The sequence below is a fragment of the Lissotriton vulgaris genome, chromosome 7 (assembly GCF_964263255.1).
Source record: "Lissotriton vulgaris chromosome 7, aLisVul1.2, whole genome shotgun sequence".
NCBI lineage: Eukaryota > Metazoa > Chordata > Amphibia > Caudata > Salamandridae > Lissotriton > Lissotriton vulgaris.
The window spans coordinates 757,690,437-757,708,911 of NC_141695.1; the positions used below are offsets into that span (position 1 = coordinate 757,690,437).

The 18,475-nt window shown below is 44.2% G+C and overlaps 1 protein-coding gene across 1 annotated transcript in view; it reads right to left on the minus strand.

The window, feature by feature from the left end:
- SDK2 (sidekick cell adhesion molecule 2) overlaps nucleotides 1–18,475 on the minus strand; it is a 590,299-nt gene that overhangs the window by 111,572 nt on the left and 460,252 nt on the right. Inside the window, exons 31-36 of the mRNA XM_086929413.1 lie at nucleotides 16,778–16,881; nucleotides 15,487–15,557; nucleotides 13,020–13,155; nucleotides 9,189–9,245; nucleotides 7,244–7,345; nucleotides 3,350–3,465 (exon numbers count right to left, since the gene is read on the minus strand). Coding sequence (XP_086785539.1) covers nucleotides 3,350–3,465; nucleotides 7,244–7,345; nucleotides 9,189–9,245; nucleotides 13,020–13,155; nucleotides 15,487–15,557; nucleotides 16,778–16,881 — 586 coding nt within the window. The remainder of the gene's footprint in view (nucleotides 1–3,349; nucleotides 3,466–7,243; nucleotides 7,346–9,188; nucleotides 9,246–13,019; nucleotides 13,156–15,486; nucleotides 15,558–16,777; nucleotides 16,882–18,475) is intronic.

Sequence of the window (18,475 nt, forward strand, 5' to 3'; positions counted from 1 at the left end):
GGGAGGTCTGCCAATAAACAACCTTCTAAATGCCAACGACTTGGTTATTCTCAGTATTACACGGGTAGGGCTGCAAAGGCTTTTGAACAAACTACACAGCTACACCACAGTGAATAGGTTAGAGGTTAATTTAAAGAAAACCCAAGTGGTTACCTTTGGAAAAAAACGCAACGTCGGTGGTGGATGGTTGTATAATAACATGAGCCTTGCAATAGGGAGCACATACAAATACTTAGGGGTCAATTTTGACTCTAGGGGTAACTTTGCCAAACAGCACAATGAGATTTCAGTAAAAGCCATGACTCTTCAGGTGACCCTCTCTAAGCTCTCAAAAAATGTGTCTGGCCCAAGTTTATCACCACTTTTGGAAGTTATGAGAGCAAAAATCGGGCCGACTTTGTCGTACGGCATTGAGATTTTCAGGGGTAAACTAAACACCAATTTAAACCAACACGTGACCAAAATCTACAAAAAGGTCCTCCATATGCCTTAAACTGCCTTTGCTGCCTAGATCAGACTAGAACTGGGCTTATTAAATTATGAAGTTTCTAACATCGGCATGTATCTAAATCTTTGCCACAAACTTAGACAAGCAGATAAAGGCTCATTAGAGTCACTAGTTTTGTTGGATATAACCCAGAAAAATCCAGTTGGCTCATATGGTCGCCTCTTTGAGGACTCCATCTGCAAAATGTCTGCGGGCGATCTATGGGCTCTCAACCCTAGAACAATAGCATTTAAAGCTAACATTAGGAAATGTGTCAGAGCGAGCTCCCTTATTATTGATAAAGCCCATTTCGCTAAACGCAGACATGCATGGGCAATTATGAATTCTTATGTGCAGATATCTCCTGCTACCTACCTGTCCTGCACTTACTCCCTGTATTTAAAACTCAGCTTTATGGCTATCAGATTGGGAGACTGGCAATTTCTAAAAGATTTGCCCTCTTGGCGCCGTACGTCAGAAGACTTATTGTGTAGAGGGTGCGGCAAGACGGCTGAAACCCTGGAGCACATGGTTTGCCTTTGCCCCGCCCGTCACAGCGCAGACATAAACTGAAAACTGAGTGGAATAGGTTGGGCATTTGGACCTGCAGACAGGCGATTATTGCAGCTCTGAGCCCTGAAAATACAGCTTTAAATATAGGCTTTACAACCTATATCCGTCATGCATACCGTAACTTCACTCAGTAACCGGAAGGTCCTGCTAACATATTGAACTGCACTTTATTCCTATGTTGCTAAAACCGTTTTTTATCTGATCGCATTTTATCATAATCTGCTGCTATTTGTTGAACATCAGACTGGTTTTAAATCCAAACACTGATAATTGTCAGTAACACAAACCTCCTGTGTTTTAACGCTATGTTGATCCTGTTGTTCTACACATTATCTTTTTTAATCACCCAAATGTAATTGAAGCCGCCTAATTCAACTTGGAAGATTCTCATTTAATCACTGTTGTTTAATTAATTTTCTTTTTTCTTTTCAATAATGTGTATTGTTGTTGGAATTTTTTAGGTGCTCTTTCAAGGATATTTTATATCTAAATAAAGGTTATTATTATTATCATTGTCTGCGCCTACAATGTCAGCTCTATGAGCAGAAGAACTGTGTTGCGGTTTCAACTTCCCAATGTGAGTGTGACAATTGGTGTAACCCAAGGTAAATCGGGTTTGCTCTATTGCCTCGGTTCCCTTCCTTGTGTATCAGAAGTTGGAGAGGTTTAAACACGAAGCGTTACATGGAAACGAACACTGATATTCCAAGCTACAGCATTGAGCGTCTCCGATGTATGAGGTTATTCTGCGGACCAGTGATTAGAATTTCCTAGGTGGTGAACGTCGCCACCTTGTGTCCAAGAATGATATCACATGCCTTCCGGGACACCTTCTAAAACCTATTTAACTTGTTCGCCTTCACGCCTGGATTTATTTAGGGTCATAAAGGAAAAGTCTCCTATGGCAATAACACATAGTCAACATAAGCAAGTTCGATTTTTAAAGAGTCATAAAAATTATAAATCAGAAAATGTAAAATACATAAGGACTAAAGTAAACTAGGGATTGTCTGACTTTTCTGATTTTCTGATCCAGGTTTATCGCAGGAACGCACAGTAGGCAGCACATCATGCACAGAAATGTTGCACTTTCCAAATTTCCTGACGGCTGACAATCTTTAAAAAAATTAATTGTTTAATAGCAATAATAACAATAAATATATGTATATGATTTACAAACATCAGTATGACTATCGAAGAACTGTAGCCTGGGCTGCAATTCCTGAATTGGGCAGGAACATTCTGAGTAATATGGTAGTTGTGCACGCAAAGTGGACTCTAGGTTTTCCAGGGGCTCTTTTGCCAAGTCAAACCAGGCAACATTTGTCCCCGATAAATGGTCCAGTAAAGTGGAATTAACTTTAGAAATAAGTGCATTATCACACGATCATTTCCCTTTCCATAGGGGATATTTCAGAATTCTTAAGTACTATTTCCGCATCCTGAAATTACTATATCTAGAATCCTTCTGTCATGAACAGGAAGACCTTAGGGACCAATAGACAGATCAGTTACTAGACGCTCATAAACTAAAAAGCAGGCCTTATGCACGATGCTTACAAAATACATAACATGGACAAGTCTCAGACCCAAAGCAGACTTCGGGAGATGCACAAACAAACGCCGTGGCTCTCTGGGCCTCACACACAGACAGCGATATCAAGTACTCGTAGAGCCAGCCCAATGGGGAATCCGAAATGTGTATAAGACTTGTGCCAATATAGAAAAAACAAAACCTGATCTTATAATTCATTACATCAGTATATTCATTTGACATATGCTGTCTTTTTATGCAGAATACACTGCTCCCAAAATAGTATATTCCATTAGGGTTGAAACATCGACTACTTTTCCCAGCCAAGAACTACTTCTTGAAAAAATGGTTAAATGTTCTTGTTGGGATCTCTTTAACTTCACACCCACTTGTAAGGTTTTATCACTTTTTCACCATTCACACCACCATCTTCTGCTTACAAACAGTGCACATGTCAAACAAATCTACTGATGTTGGAATCAGAAGATTTGGCCTTGTTTTTTGTCTACTGAATTGAAAACAGATCATATGCAAATTTTTTGGACTTGCCATTGGGAGTCCCCACAACTAGTTGTTTGGCATAAGGGGGCTGTAGGGAGATGTAGCAGATTATTAGACAGGTTGGCAATCCACAAGGCCAGTAGACGTGGAGAAGAGGCTGGCACGTGGGCCGGCCCTTCAGAGGCACCAGCCTGTGGGAAGGCTCCTGCTCCACGCAGACTTACCTGCAATAGAGGGATAACTCAGAAACATACCTTGTAACCTTGTATGTCCCCATTCTGGGCTTCTGGAGGCGGAGGCTCCCAGGTAATGTCCAGCTGGGTGGCAGTGGCTGTCTGGATGGCGACATTGTGTGGCGGGGCTGTGGGCACTGCAAAGAAAAAACAACATTAGTGTAGATTGAGGCTTCCATAGGCAAGGGGCATATCATCTATGATGAGGTGGTCAAGTGAAATAAATTATACCCCAGGGTGCGTCCTTATGTCCAGGCTGGGGAATTTATGGTCAGTTTGATACTCTGGATAGCTGGAGCAGAGTGAATGATGTGATTTTGGATCCAAATATCCCACATAAGTGTAATTTATTCTCACTGATCAAAAACTCCCACAGGTTGGATTTAGCATCAGAAGGGTAAGTTATCTTCAACATTGAATCAATAGCTTGACATCTTTCATAGATTCTCATAGCACACAAATATATCCTGTCATCTTGTGGCATAAAGTCAATAAGTTACAGGAAATGTGAATACCTGAATCTATGGAAGTTCCATACTCTAAAACAAAGGTGTCCAACTTAGGTGCAGGTGGGCCAGGGCCACACCAGATATTCAGGCTATCCACATAAGATGAATGTGTACATTTGTAGAAAATGAACCTCAAGGGGACTCGTTCACTTTGTTAGTGGCCAATGTAAACATCTGGCATGGATTCAGTCCTCTTGGACAGCTCTGTCCCAGAAGGAGTAACCCTGGCTCCGATGTTTGGCATCTTGCATAGATTCATGCATGTCAAAGACGTGCATCTGTAGAAGATACAGAAGGCCTATCTTGCTTGCTTATAGAACTATAGTTCTGCAGTTTTCTATCCTCAACCCATACACACAAGGGTTTCTTCAACAGGCATTTTAGAACCTAATGCCATGGTTTCAGAAAAAGCAAGCTTGTAAATCTATCATAACACCCTGCTGTGGAAGGACACTTCATTTATCTTTAGCAATTCAACGGGATCAGCATGCGTCTAGCGCTCTAATCTAAACGGTATCCAAGCAAAGAATCAAATCGTCAGCTCGATAAATTCAGAGCCTTCCTAAATGTCACAAAATGCCTTACTTAAAGGGACCCTATTATGTATAAGGTGTACTTTCCCTGTTTGCACCCGGCATACCTTAAAACAGGTGCGCTGGGCACAAACAGGGAAAGTGTGTCACATTACATAGAATGCGCTGCCCCCCGGACTGCACATTCAGGTGAAAAACTGAGGGGTTTTGAAGCAGCCGCTCAGTGTTTAACTGTGCAGGCGGCAACCCGCCTGCACTTTTAAAGGGGATTAGAGATCCCCTTTCAGGCAGGAGCAGTGAGTGACTGCATCCACCTGCAAAGGGATGTCTGGGGGGTCCAAGGGACCCCTTTTCCAGCCTCCAGAGGGCTGCCATCAGCCCTCTAACAGCTTCTTTGCCCCTGCACCCGCATCTATAATAGAGCGCAGGTGCAGAGGCAAAGAGATTCTCTCCTTTGCATGGGGCCGCACCCCTATGCAAATGAGGGAACACCCTCTTGAGAAAGTGCTGGTGTTGTATGTGTGCCAATGCTTTCAGTATTACAGAAGTGGCCGCACAAGTGCCTTCAGGCCCCTTCTGTTATAACAAAGTGCCCCGTGATCACGCAAAGCGGGCGCAAATGTCTGTTGCACCCCTGGGGCACTTTGTGTAAGACGGTCTCAGATGTCGACTGGTTAGGTGCTCCATAACCTAGCTGCAATATACAAAAAGGGTTTCTCCCTTACTTCATCATGGTGCTGATTTTCATAGAACGTGAATGCAACTGCTACTGTCTGCTGATTGCATACCACACAGCAGCACCCTCTTGTGCTGCTGAAGGTTATGTAAAACACAAAGACTGGATAAGGAGCTTGACATATTTAACCCTTTCGATGCTCATGACGAGCTCAGCTCGTCATGAAGCACGGTTGAGCTGTGCTGATGACGAGCTGAGCTCGTCATGTATAATGGGAAAGCTCACAAATAAGCGCAGGAGGGGAAAACACCTAGCAGCCAAGGTGTTAATGGACTTGCATACACTCCCCTCCTGCCATCATATAACTGGATTCTACCAGAACGAACTAGATGTGTAAATATGAATCTATAGAAACTCTATGGTGTTGCAAAGGGTTGTTCAACAAGGACAGGATGGATGGAACAAGACAACGCTATAACAGTATCCACAAAACATATATTTGCATACATTAAATCTAAGTGAAATCATCTATGTTGTCAGTGGTTATCCAAAAAATCTGAAGTGGATGCAGACATCCTGACTCTTCAGTGGTAGACATCTTTGTTGTACCAGTACCGATACCACATGTCGGAGCAACAAATGCAGCGAGAATCCATGATTTTCCGCAACCCATCCCTTACAGGGCCAAAGATTGGTGTTTGTTTTTTAACACCAGAATGATTGGTGCCAAAGTGTATCAGAGCCTCACGTGCAGCCCTCAGGACCCTGCTCTGCTGGGAAAATGACGGTGTGACAGAGTCTCAAATGGGCAAGCCCTTAACTGGATGGAGGGAGGGTCCCCCTCGAGGTAGTGAAGCATGTGGCAGCACCACTCGATTAAGGAGTTTCCCATGACCACCCACGCCATCTCCCACAGGTCACCAGGGGGAAGAACAATAACTGTGCCCACTTCCTGGGTGTAGTACCATTAGTGCATCCCGTGAGGGACTTCTGAACTCCTTGTGTAATACACCTGAGGTGCACAGCCATGTTACAGATGGGAAACATCCTTTACAACGCAACTTTTACCACGCAGTGCCTTTACGACGCAACTTTTACAAGGCAAACCATTACAACGCATTGCGCTGGGGGGCGCTCTAGGATAGGGAATAAGTTTAATCTACTATCCAACACCTTCCCTAGTGTCCACGGGGACTGGAGTTGGAATAGTAAATTAAACTATTCCCTATCCAGCACCGCAAGCGCTATGCGTTGTAAAGGTTTTCGTTGTAAAAACCGCATTGTAAAGGCATGCATGGTAAAAGCATGCGTTGTATTGTCATACATCCATTACAGATGGAGGTAAAAAGGTCCTCATAGGCCACTTTCCCTGACATGTCTGGGGTCATAAGAATTGCAAATGAGGGAATACTAACCTCACACTGTGCAGGAGCTAACACCTCATGCATACAGTGGGTTTTCCTACTTCTTCTGTAATACTAATGTGCCCATGAGTACTATAAAGGGTATTAATGCCCACTTCTCTGGGAGACACTTTCATAATACACCCCATGATGCTTCTATCCAGAACATTTCTTAAAATGGATAACACTGATTCCACCAGTCATTCTGGATTAAGGCTAAAAAACCTTCCTGTTTTAGCTGTTTTGTCCCTGTTCCTGTTTTAGCTGTTTATTAGCCTCTTTTTACATCCCGTTGTGTTACGTGCTACCTTGTCTTTGCGCCGGGACGCTCCTTGGCTGGAGTCGCTGCGCGCACAATAAATAGACGTAACATAACATAACATAACATGTGCACTGATGTGTTGAGTCCCCGATTACCTCAGCTTCCAGTGCCAGCAAATGTCAGGCCCCGGGTGCCAATGCCAGGGGGTTGGGACTATGTATGAATGTTTACAATCACCCCGAAGACAGAGAAAGATGAGTCTATCATCATAGCACTGACAGTCTAGTTCTCACTCATCCTGATGCAAAATACATAAGTGACGTCATCTACATCCTAGAAAAAAAATATTACAACACTCGGTATTATTTAACAATGGGCACAGCCTTGATATTGGCAGAGGAAAGTTGTTGGAGTGCCAGGTATTATTTGTTAAAACCCCACCAAAAAGCAGCTCTTTTTGTGTCATTTTTGTCACTCTGACAACATCCCATTCGAAAGACATAAAAATGTCACTTGTGCATGTTTGACTCACCCGCTTCTCCAACAAACACTTCCTGTGGTGTGCTGAAAGGCCCCTCTCCGGCGGCGTTGTACACACTCATCCGGATCTCGTAGCGCTTGTGTTTGCTGAGATCTACGAAGGAATGGAAGAGTCAAGTACATTAGTCACAAGATGATGCTTGACATAAGGGCTTTGCAAAAGTGCACAATGAGACTGGAGCATTCTAAGCCAGGACTGACCACGTGACCTCCCAGATCCCTGCGTAATAAGGCAAGCACGCGAATCTGGATACTGCGGCACAAAGGAAGTCAGTGTCGTATTCCTGCCTTCGTCACTGCTGCTGTTACCCAGTAAGGATTCATGACCACAGCAATGAATGAAGCTTCAGGCCAGGGGCCCTATACCTTCTTTACTTCTATTAGACTTATGTTACTGACAAAACAACATTTCTGAGTATGGCAGTTCAAGCTTTCCATGTTAGCTAGCAAAGCCACCGTTTTATCCTGGCCTTTTCCATCAGACATCAGCCAACCAAACAAGAAACATTTCCTATCATTATCCCAGCAAGGCTTTCATGAAAAGTACGCTCTGTTTTCATTTTGATTCTCAACCCCTTTGCTGCGTCGAACGTTCAGCACCCAGTGCTGAACGTTCGAATAACGAGCGCTGGCCCGTCGGCCAACGGTCGTGCGCAGCACTGGCAAGGTAGTGCTAGCGACGACCGTTGGCCGACGGCAGCGCTTAGGGGAAGCAAACCCTTTGGGCTGTAGAAATACAACAAATATATCAATCTCGTCATCTGACAGAGAAGCAGATGTCTGAAACTTCCAGTACAGACCAGCAGTTTACACAGCATCCCAGAATACTACCCTGCCTGCCACGTCACAGCCTGCATAGCATTCTGGGAAGGTGCTTCTAAAATGGAAGCCATTGCAAGAAACGCAAGCATTAAGTGAGCAAAAATTAAAAGTAAACGAGGGCACACATGGAAATCTGACTCCAAGGAAAGGTGATTGCTGCAAACAGGCAGAATGTTTTGCCAGTTCTGTATCAACTTACTATAGCAACTGATGCAGCCCATACATGCTTTTAATAAAGAAATGTGAAATAACACTCTGAAGTACAATAAAACAATGCACAGTAGACGGCTCGACTGTAAGGGCTTAAAGAAGGATCTGCCTATAACACTGGATAACAGACTAGAAACAAGGAGCCACTGTTGGTTGCAAACAAGTGTCCTATTATGATAAATGAAAATAATAACAAGCAGATGGAAGTATAAAAGTACCTTTTTTAACAAGTGTTCTAATCCTCGTCAATTTAATATCTGAAAATATTTTATAAAAAATGACAAAATAAAGCGAAGAGTGGCTGAACTAATGGAAAGGGTGGAAGATTTAACTTGTGAAAGAGAAGAAAATGAGACTTTTTGCTCTACATTTTAACCAAATATAGATTTTAAATAAACAAGAAGGAAGTGATTGAGGATAATATGTACAAATTCAAAGGGTAAAAGGTTAGGCCTAAAAATAAAGTAAATGCAAATAAAATATTAAAACCACGCTGGGATTAGCAATACGGGTAATTCTTGAATCAACTACCAAGTGAGAGAAACTGGAGACTATTGGGGCCCTCCCCCACTCTACACTTTATTGTTATCGCTCCATGGGCACTCATTAGGACTTACAGTTCTACATCCATTTCGGTTAAAAGCATTAATTACAAAACACCAGAAACACCATTCACTTTTTTTAAGTAATGTTAAATAAATATATGAATCTAAATAGGGCATCTATGGGGTGATTCAAGCAGTTTCAGAATAAGCAGCACTTAAAATAACTGACTTCTCCCCAGCTCTCCAGGCATGTCTTGCCATTTCAGCCACGTACACCAAAGGCCAGTGTGACTCTGCTGCCACTCCCACGTTCCTGTTACCGTTTCACATGAAGCTTTGCTAGGAAAAGGTCGGACTTACTGTCCAGTTCGTATTGGGTCAAGCTGGTCTCACTCAGGTTCCGGATGTTATACACAGCTGCGCGTGGCGAGGGAGGCAAGAGCAGTGAGGGAAGGTTAGTTACGAGACAAAACACTGTCAACAACAGGCAAGCAGGACAGAAGCATCAGTACACAGCAGCGCAAGGCCCGAGGCGGGCACATCTCTCATTGGGGAGGGGGGGGGGGGGGGGGGGCAGCAGGGGAGGTTCACGGCGTTGCAAGCTCCATAAAACACACTGTTAAATACAAATGCTAACATGCCGTATGTTAATTAAAGTAGCTCTTAATGGTAGGAGCTGACATTTCTGTAGAAATTCAGGGCCTGATTTACAGTTTTATGGACGTTTCTTCGTCACAAAGCTGACAAATATCCATCCGGTTTATCAAATAAGGTTAACGTAACAAATGTCATGTTTGTGACGAAAACCGTCCGCCAAAATCCAAATTAGGCACTCATTTTGTCAGACGTTGGAACGGGCCTCTGGTGGTAGATACAGTGATTCTACTTGGATCCCGCAATTTGGTCAAGCGGGAATGCAATTGCAAAGAACTCAGGGTTCTGGCATTTTGCGTCTGGCAATGTTCCCAACAGACGCGGAATGCTCGGGTTTTCCCGGGGTTTACCCGAACGCAAAATCCATGCCAACAATAATAACGTAGGATGTAGTTCTACTCAACGGCCACCAGGAGACATCATTGTATCATAAATAGAATTATATCTGACAACATTGATTCAAAAGACTTTTGTAGTTTTAGTGAGCTAGGAAATATTTCTAGCGGTGTGATTCAATAACTTGGATTCAAAACAATAGCTAGCTATATAATAAACAAGGCAAAGACAGAATTAATATTTAGCCCAAAAAGTACATCCTGACAGAGGGTAGCCAGGGGCGTCGTCGAGACGCATAAAAGACTGTAAATGTACAAATTGGCGCGTCCGGTTCTCACCCAGTGCTTAATTCACATGTTCAACCCGTTTCAAACCACTCTTGATTTTGTAAGAACTTTTAAAAACTAGGGGAGAGTGATACGTCCAGGATCACACAATGTGGTGTAGTACGGATAAAGGGACTGAGACGTGTTAAATTGCCGCTATCGACAGCTTATTTATCCAAGCAATGCTTGCAATATTTTACGCTTAAAGTTGACGAGTGTAAGCTGTGTCTTAAAGCACCAGAACCCCTATTATTGATGTAAAGGGGGAGGAATAGAGCAGGAGCAGTGAAAACACCCATAGATAGTTTCTCATGCAAAGATAGTGTGATCCGGCTTTGCACTAAATGAAACCAAAGGAAAGAAGGACAAGTAGAATATGCTGCAATATTCCTTTGCATCACGAGCAATTTACATGACTTTACGCAAGTTATGTGGCTTACATTTGGGTGACTGTCCTTGCAGTTAAATTTATACTGGATCTCCAGTAAAACACGCAAGCAAAACAGCACTTACTCGGCTTTGTGCTGTAGTGCAAAATGTACTCTCCTGCAAAAATGTTCTTTTTTTTCTAGTGCGAGTGGGCTTGCAAGAGCTCCTGTGGGCTCACCGGTCTCTCCAACTACACAGATACATATACATCAGTGTTTAATTTGAGCTGTTTTTTCAGGAGCTTGGCACCAGCACATTATTCTCAACACGAGCTGCATGGGCCTTCGGAGAAGGGCCCTGGGGCTTACTATTTTACAAATTAAGCACTGATCAACATGCAGCAATGCTCCTTCAGCAGACATTCTGCTAGCAGCTTAAGTTATAGTAGCACACTCGCATCCTGAGTAGGCCCTATGCTGACATAGTAAAATGAATGCTTGTGTTATGAGTTTTCACAATTGGGATCAGTGCTTAATTTGAGCCGGTGGTTTCCAGTACTCAGCACTGACACTTAATTGTCAACACCAGCACTTATGAAAGTCTGCCACATAGTGGCGCTGTTTGTCTAACTTAAAGTTGAACACACCAACACTTGTTGGTTGGTTAATATACATTACAAAAATGCCTAATACCTGACACCCAAGCCATTCTTAAAGCTTTGGGGGCCTGGAATAGTCTGAATTGTTACAATTGAAGAAATGTGATGGTTAGTCGTTGTGTTGGCACTGTCATTAGTTGTGGTGGTGGAGCAATTGGCGGAGCAGGCTGCAGTGGGCTCCTGACGTTGGCTCTGGCACTCATTTTTATTTTTTATTTTACAAGTTAAGCACTGTTTGGGATGTTAGTATTCTTTCCTCATGGCAGGGACAAAACTCCTATTGCTCTGGTCGTGATAATAGGAGCCCTTTAAGCAGCTCCGACTGGAAGAGAGAACTAGGGGTAAGCGCCTTAAACATCTAATTCATATTACTATTTAAATAATCAACTTTTGCTAATCAACAACACCGGCCACAGAGAGGTCAGGCAGGGAGTGGGGACGGACGCAGGGAAACCGAATATGCAACTAAAGAAATATAATTTCAGCAGAATTGTTATAGGTACTGTTCTCAATACATATGAGCTAAATGCTATGCATTTGTTAAAATAACTTTAAAAACGTTTCCCAGAGACGTTGAATACCAGGATATTTCATTTTGGCACTAGGCCCCTGGAATCCAGGCCACCAGACTCCATAGTTCAGAAACCAGAATCTAAAATCAGATGCAATGCAATGCGCATTCTGGAAACTGGAGTGTTGTTTTCAGTGGGCAGGCCAACATTCCAAATACCATGATGCGATGGGTTTGTACGCCAGAGACCATCGGCCCTGGAGGTGTAGGCTTAGGGGTGGATCAACCGTCTTATACGAAAAGTATGTTTTGTGACATGAAAATATCGCAAGGACCAGGGAAGGCTAAGCAGGACCTGTGACTCTTTTTACTCCAGTCCTTTTGGACTTTCATCTATCGAAATTGTCCTAGTATCTCAAAATTTAACTATTCAGTGAACCTAGTAGGAGGAAATAGCAAATTGCAAAGTAGATTTTTTTTTCTTTAGAGTTGCTGTCCAGTCAAATTGTTTAATATTTGGTGAATTAGAGTCATGCAGTAATAATAATAATAACCCAGTATTTGTAAAGCGCGAACTAATCACCCTTTAGGGGCTCAAGGCGCTGGGGGCCATCGGGGAGATTAAGCGAGCTATTTGCCAGAGTCACATGGTGCTGGGCTGAGCTGCCCCCGGCGCCGGGGAGCGAACCGTGAGCCCAGTGCTCCGGAGTCAGCCACCCTGGCAGCTGTCCCACACCTCTAGGCATGTTAATTTGGTAAACATAAAACTGAAAGGTGTGAGGTACACAATTGTACATGAAGGAGCAACTGAACAATGCCATGGACGCTGGAAAACCAGGACACAACACGCATTAAAAACAACATGAAAACACAGCTGCAAGGTTAAACGGTGAGATGGAGTGGACAACAGAAAACCCAAATAATTTTTTTAAGTGTTTCAAAATATGGTGAACAACAATATTACATAGTTCTACTATACTTCTAAACACATTGCACAATTAAAACATGATATATTACATTATTTACAAAAAGCAGTATAACATTCCGCAGATTGAGACAGTAAACAATGATGCTTTCTCGCTGTTTCTCTTAGTTAGCACCTTAGCTGCTTTGGAACGTCCAGCTCCAGTGCTGAACATTCCATTGCGCAGGTGCAGCTGGAACGTCCAATGGCCGACGGCAGCACTCCCGAGGTAGTGGTGCCGTCGGCCGCTGGTATAGGCTCAGCACTTAAGAGGTTAAGGCATGCCCTGGTGGTGCCAACGAGCAGTGTACCAGGGTTCTCTCTACTAGGCTCTTCTTTCCAATGACAGCCCCAGACAGAAGACTCTACTCACACGTGAGCTCAGTCCACTTAGCGCTGGGGTTGTTGATGGTGCGTGAGGTGAAGCTGCGGAGCCCGTCATACACCAGCTCGCGGTACCGGATGCGGTAACCTAACAGGATCCCGTTGATCTTGTCTTCCGCAGGGGCCTGTGGTAGACAATAAAAAGGACAGAAATGAGCAATAGGCAGTCTGTTATCCCAGGACTGGCTCAGTCCTAGCCCCCCACCCCCTGTTGTTTAGACACACTCAAGACTCTAATAACATTATTCAGTGACCACTGAACACACCTTCTCTTTTGAAGAGGGTGAGTCAGGGAGAATGCTACAGGGTGGCCTGGGCGGTGAACTCCGCTCCACTTGCAGTGTTTTCTGCACTCCATGCTCAGAGGAGCTCGTGGAGTGCACAAAACTCTGCTACGCGTAGTGCAGTGGAGTTTTTTCCCCGTTTGCACTCGCCAACGGTAAGTTGGCAAGCGCAAGCTGCCGCTCTGGTAGAATTTCTACTTGAGTGTCAGGAAGATCAGCGCGAACGGCACTGCACTCTGCCACTTGCGGAATTCCGCGGAGCTTTGTCACTTCGTGGAGTAGCACTGAGAGACAGTTGCAGTGGTATAAATTGAGCACTCTAAGGTTATCAGCACTGAGAGATAGATTCATTTCCAGTGGTACTGTGAGGGTCCTCTGGGCTAGTAGCATCGAGAGACAGATGTACGTGCAGTGGTACAGTGAGGGTCCTCAGAGTTAGATATGCTGACTGGGTAAAGCTAAGTGTTCCAGTGATACACTACCCCTATAACCGCGAGTGCTCCCAACGTTAGGTAAACTGACAATGCTGCAAGTCGTAGATGACTTGTTATTTACCATTTCCTCTCAACAGAATACATTCCCCAAAATTTACATCCAAATTAAAAGTCAAACCATTTATATGAAGAAAGATTAGTTTGACGAATTCATGGTGTGAACTTAAGTGTCCTTGGAGACGATCTGGACGGATGGATTTTTGAGCTGCTGTGCTTTAACTCTTCGACTTGGGTATTATTTCAGCAAGAACCTGTCCATCCTCATGACTTATTAACGGAAATCCCATTACACCACAACCATGTGTGGACATCTCTTATTTGGAGAGGTTCAACCTGCCTCTTCAGGTCGAAATGCGCAAAATTAAGATGTCTGCCTGCATGTGTTGAATTCCCTTTTCCTACCTTTTTAGTGTCACAAGTGGTATCTTCGTAGCTTTAATCTGATGCTGAAAAACCTGACGAAGGTCGGTCTATTCGGTGGCTTATGGCGCTGTTCTTCACAGGAGGATTGGCCATCGGATTGTCTTCTTAGACAACAATATAAGGATGTAGAGTACACGATTCTGAGTTGCTCTGCTTGGCAGAGATAGAGCAACACTCATTCAAAGACTTCCCAATCTAGCTTGCTCTGGGTGCTGAAAGTAATTGACCAAAACCACACTTGTCTGCAAACAGTAATTTAAATCATGGCATAAGAGAGTGAGCTAAGAAAAAACACGGAGCATTGATGCCAGATGTATTGCTACTGAAAGACTTTTTGTAGTGTGATATTTAAATGTTTCTTCCTTTATCCTGACCGTAACTGCTGCAGCCATCTTTCTGCTCCCCGCTAACCATGCCTTTAAGCTGGGGGCTTCTATGGCATGCAAAGCCTCGTTCTCATGCCTGGGGCTGAGAAATGTCTGATTCGCTTGCTCATTGCTGTTTGGTTTAATTTTCTGTGTCTATTTGAAGTTTGTCTGCAACCTTCCTCGTGACTTTAGATCCTGCATAACTTGATTCAGTTTCATCACATGATCTCCAGTAACTCCAGGTACACAGAGACATGTACATGTATGCCTTGCTTGTACAGATTATGCTCACTTCGTTATTGGGGATCCCCTTATGCCCTGTTTCTGTGATTCGCAGATTGATTTTCTGTTTGTTTATAAACACTTTCAGGCCCCATATTTGTGGGTCAGCAGACTTTTTTTTAACAGTCGTAATACCTGAGCAGAATAATTTAAATAAATGCAGTACGATATACAGACTAAACAGTGAAAGAGCTGTAGTGTTCCATGTTCTTACTCTGTATCAATGAGAACATTCTTAGAAACAGACTGTAGTAGCGGGAACCCTCCAGGTGGTAAACTCTGAAGATATTACCATCAGTGTGCGCTCAGTTGGGTGCACCAAGTGACTAATACCAAGTGGGAGATCTGCAGGGTCAGATGTACCAAAGGATTGGTGTTTCTTGTACAGGATGAAAGTGCTTGGGTGTCAGATACAATGACCAAAGTGAAAGTGCCCCAGTGTAACACATACTAAGTTGGTAAAATAAAGCGCTTGGAAGTTAGAAATAATATCTGAAGTGAATGTATTGTATGGCTAGTAGACACTAGTCTAAAGTAACTGTTCTCCAGGAACACACAGAGAAGATGCAGATAGAATTTAAAGTTAAAGTGCCCCAGAAGCGTACCTTCCAGCGGATGAGGACTGATGTTGTGGTGTGAGGCGTAACAGTGAGGATCGTGGGAGCTTCATCTGGAGCTGAAGAGGTAAAAAACAAACAAAGTGCTTTATCTTTCACAGCTTTACAAACAAACATCAAGCTTTCACAACTGAATACAAAAGGAATTAAATGCACCACTTTGGGGTCCGATTTGACCCACAACAGACTGCTGTGGATGGAGGCATCTCGAAGCTGCCATTGTGGTGTAGTCAACGAGCATGACATTGGCATTTTCAAGTGCCTCCAGCCAGTAGTGGTGATACAGTTCACCCTGTAGTGATCAAGCAGCCCTTACTTAACCATCCACGACTGTCAATCTTGCAATAAAGCATGATGTAACTTCCGAACAGCAGGTCTTGGCCCACCCCTGACACCTTCTGAATAGAAAGCGTAGCCTTCTCGAACAGCTTTCATTCTTTTAGTGCAAATTCTACCACTATTGGGGGATGAGACGTAGAGTAAACGTTTCAGCAATGGGAGGTTTGCCTTAAAAACTTAGGAGACGCAGAAAAACTGCTTCTTGAGCTTTAAGAGAGATTTGTCAATGTAATGAAGACTAGCAATAGGCGCTCTGGGAATTTCCGTTTCATCGCATTCTGTTAATAGTTCTTATCCAATGAGGATATTCCAGGCTGACCGAGCACGCATTATTCAATTCATAGAAGCAACGTGCTGTGACACTTAACCAGTTTCAAAGAGACGCTGGACAATGACTTCCTACGACCAGCGGTCTGCAGAGGCGCTTTGAAACCGATCAGCAACATAAGCACTATGGCGCCCTGATCCCTTCTGTGGGCTACTGTAGGAGAGACCTGAAGCCTGGCCACACTTCAGAAAGGCTGCATGGCCATCTTCAGCCATTGACTTAATTCTATGGGAGAACCTCTGTCATCTTCCAACAAAGAGAACAGGAAACCAATAGAAGTGAGGAGCCAGAGAGAACATGTAAGTGGATGAATAGAAAATAAATGGCCAGAAAGAGAAGAGAGAGGGAGGCAGGGTGAGGTAAGAGAGCAAGAATAATGGAGAAGGAAAGGGAAAAATAGGGATATAGAAAGAGAGGAGAGAAAGACGGCCATGACACATGCACCAGATGAAAGAGACAACACAGGCTGAGAGGAGGGAGAGTTAAAGAAGAAACACCCTGCCATTATGTCTGTCCCTAAGCACAATGTGCCCATGAATTGTCCTTTTTAACACTTTGTTTTGCAATAAAATTGCACGAAATAACAGCTACAAAAGAGAAGGAGTTACGGACCGGCCTGCAGCGTGGTCAGGGAGTCGGACTCCTGGCTGTACTCGCTGTCCCCGATGTCATTCGTGGCCATCACCCGGAACTTGTAGGAAGTGAACGGCTTCAACCTGCGTGGGAGGGGAGAGAGAGAGAGAGAGGGAGAGAGAGAGAGAGAGGTCATCAGTGGTGCTGTGTTGTACAGTGCTTTGCTCTTCCTTGAGCCTGCACTCTAGATTCCTTCTTGTGTTCTGTATTCTGGAGCGCTCTCCCTGCCTTCTTGGCAGTTGGAGCCCTGGTCGGACTTGGAGCTGACCTACTGTCTCTGTGCTGCAATAAAGCTCAATTTAAGCTTACCTGTGCCTGTGGACCTTACTTGCATTTTACATCATTTGGCGACTTGATGTGGTGTGAACTCCGATCACTGTCTCCTGTGTCCGCTGCAGCCTTAACTCGCTTTCCAGAGAAGTAGTGTCTCAACTCCATCAAGAATCTGCGCGTGTGATTCAGCGTTGATGAAGAAGTGTGGCCTCCGTTTCTTCGGCGATAGCGACTTCGTGGTGATCCACTTCTGGTAATTTCTCCCATTTCCTGCTTTCCGCGCAGCGTTGACGTCATCTTCACCAACGTCTACTCTGCTGCAACGCGTATCCTGGCAACGCGATCTCCTCAAGCAGCGACGTCACCCGAACCAACCTCCTTTGTTGGTGAGTTGCTAAGCAACGCTTTGCCTCTGAGCGCGTTCGTCAAGGGCGCAGAAGCTATTGACTTGCAACGTCGGCGTGTGACGCGTGACGCTCACGCACGACGCCACGACGTTGTCGGCCATTTTGGACAGCTTTACCGTTACCTTGGTAACGCGCCGATGTAACGCGCCGAGGTGCACAAGACCTTCGCGTTCAACGTGTAATCTTCAGCAAGTGCCTCCCAGCTCCGTCTTAAGGCATTTAACGCTACATAAGTTGATCTGTACTGTCAAAAACGAGCATTTCAAAGCGCTTGAAACGAGTGTGACAAAGCTGACAAAGCTGTAACCAGACCATCAGCTGCATTAACAGTAAGCATTTGCTTCATACTTTTGTTTGCTCCACTGTTAGGTGTACTTAATTCTCTATACCTGCTGACATTTGCTAAAAGTCATGTCACAATCAATCAATGTTGCCCTTCCTCCTCAATTCTTGTCAGAACCAGGCAATCCTCCTATAGCATGGGAAGACTGGATAGTTATGTTCCATAACTATATAGAGGCTCTAGATGGTGAGGATTATTCGCCTAAACGTAAAAAAGCACTGTTGATGACCACGTTGGGCAAAGAGGGGCAGCGTTTGTTTAGATACCTACCACAAGTACTACCTGTTAATGATTGTGGCATCAGGCATCAGAAGACGAGCCTTTACAACCCACAGGGCAATGGCATTTGCGAAAGGGTGAATCGCCTGGTTAAGGGCGTGATTCAAATGTTTGTGGATTCTGGCTCTTTTTCTAATGAGCGTGTCCAGGAATTGGTTTGGGCTTACCGCTCCACACCCCACAAGTCTGGTGAAAAGTCTCCTTTTGAGTTAATGCGGGGTCGGTCACCAACGAGCAAATTGACCCCTTCTTGGCTGAGTTCCAGCCATGAAATTCCTTTGGTCCATGACAGTGCCTCCTCACCCATTTCCGTGGGTGACTTGGTCAAAGTTAAGCCGGGCAGACTTGCTAAGGGCCTTAGTAAATTTAGAGGTC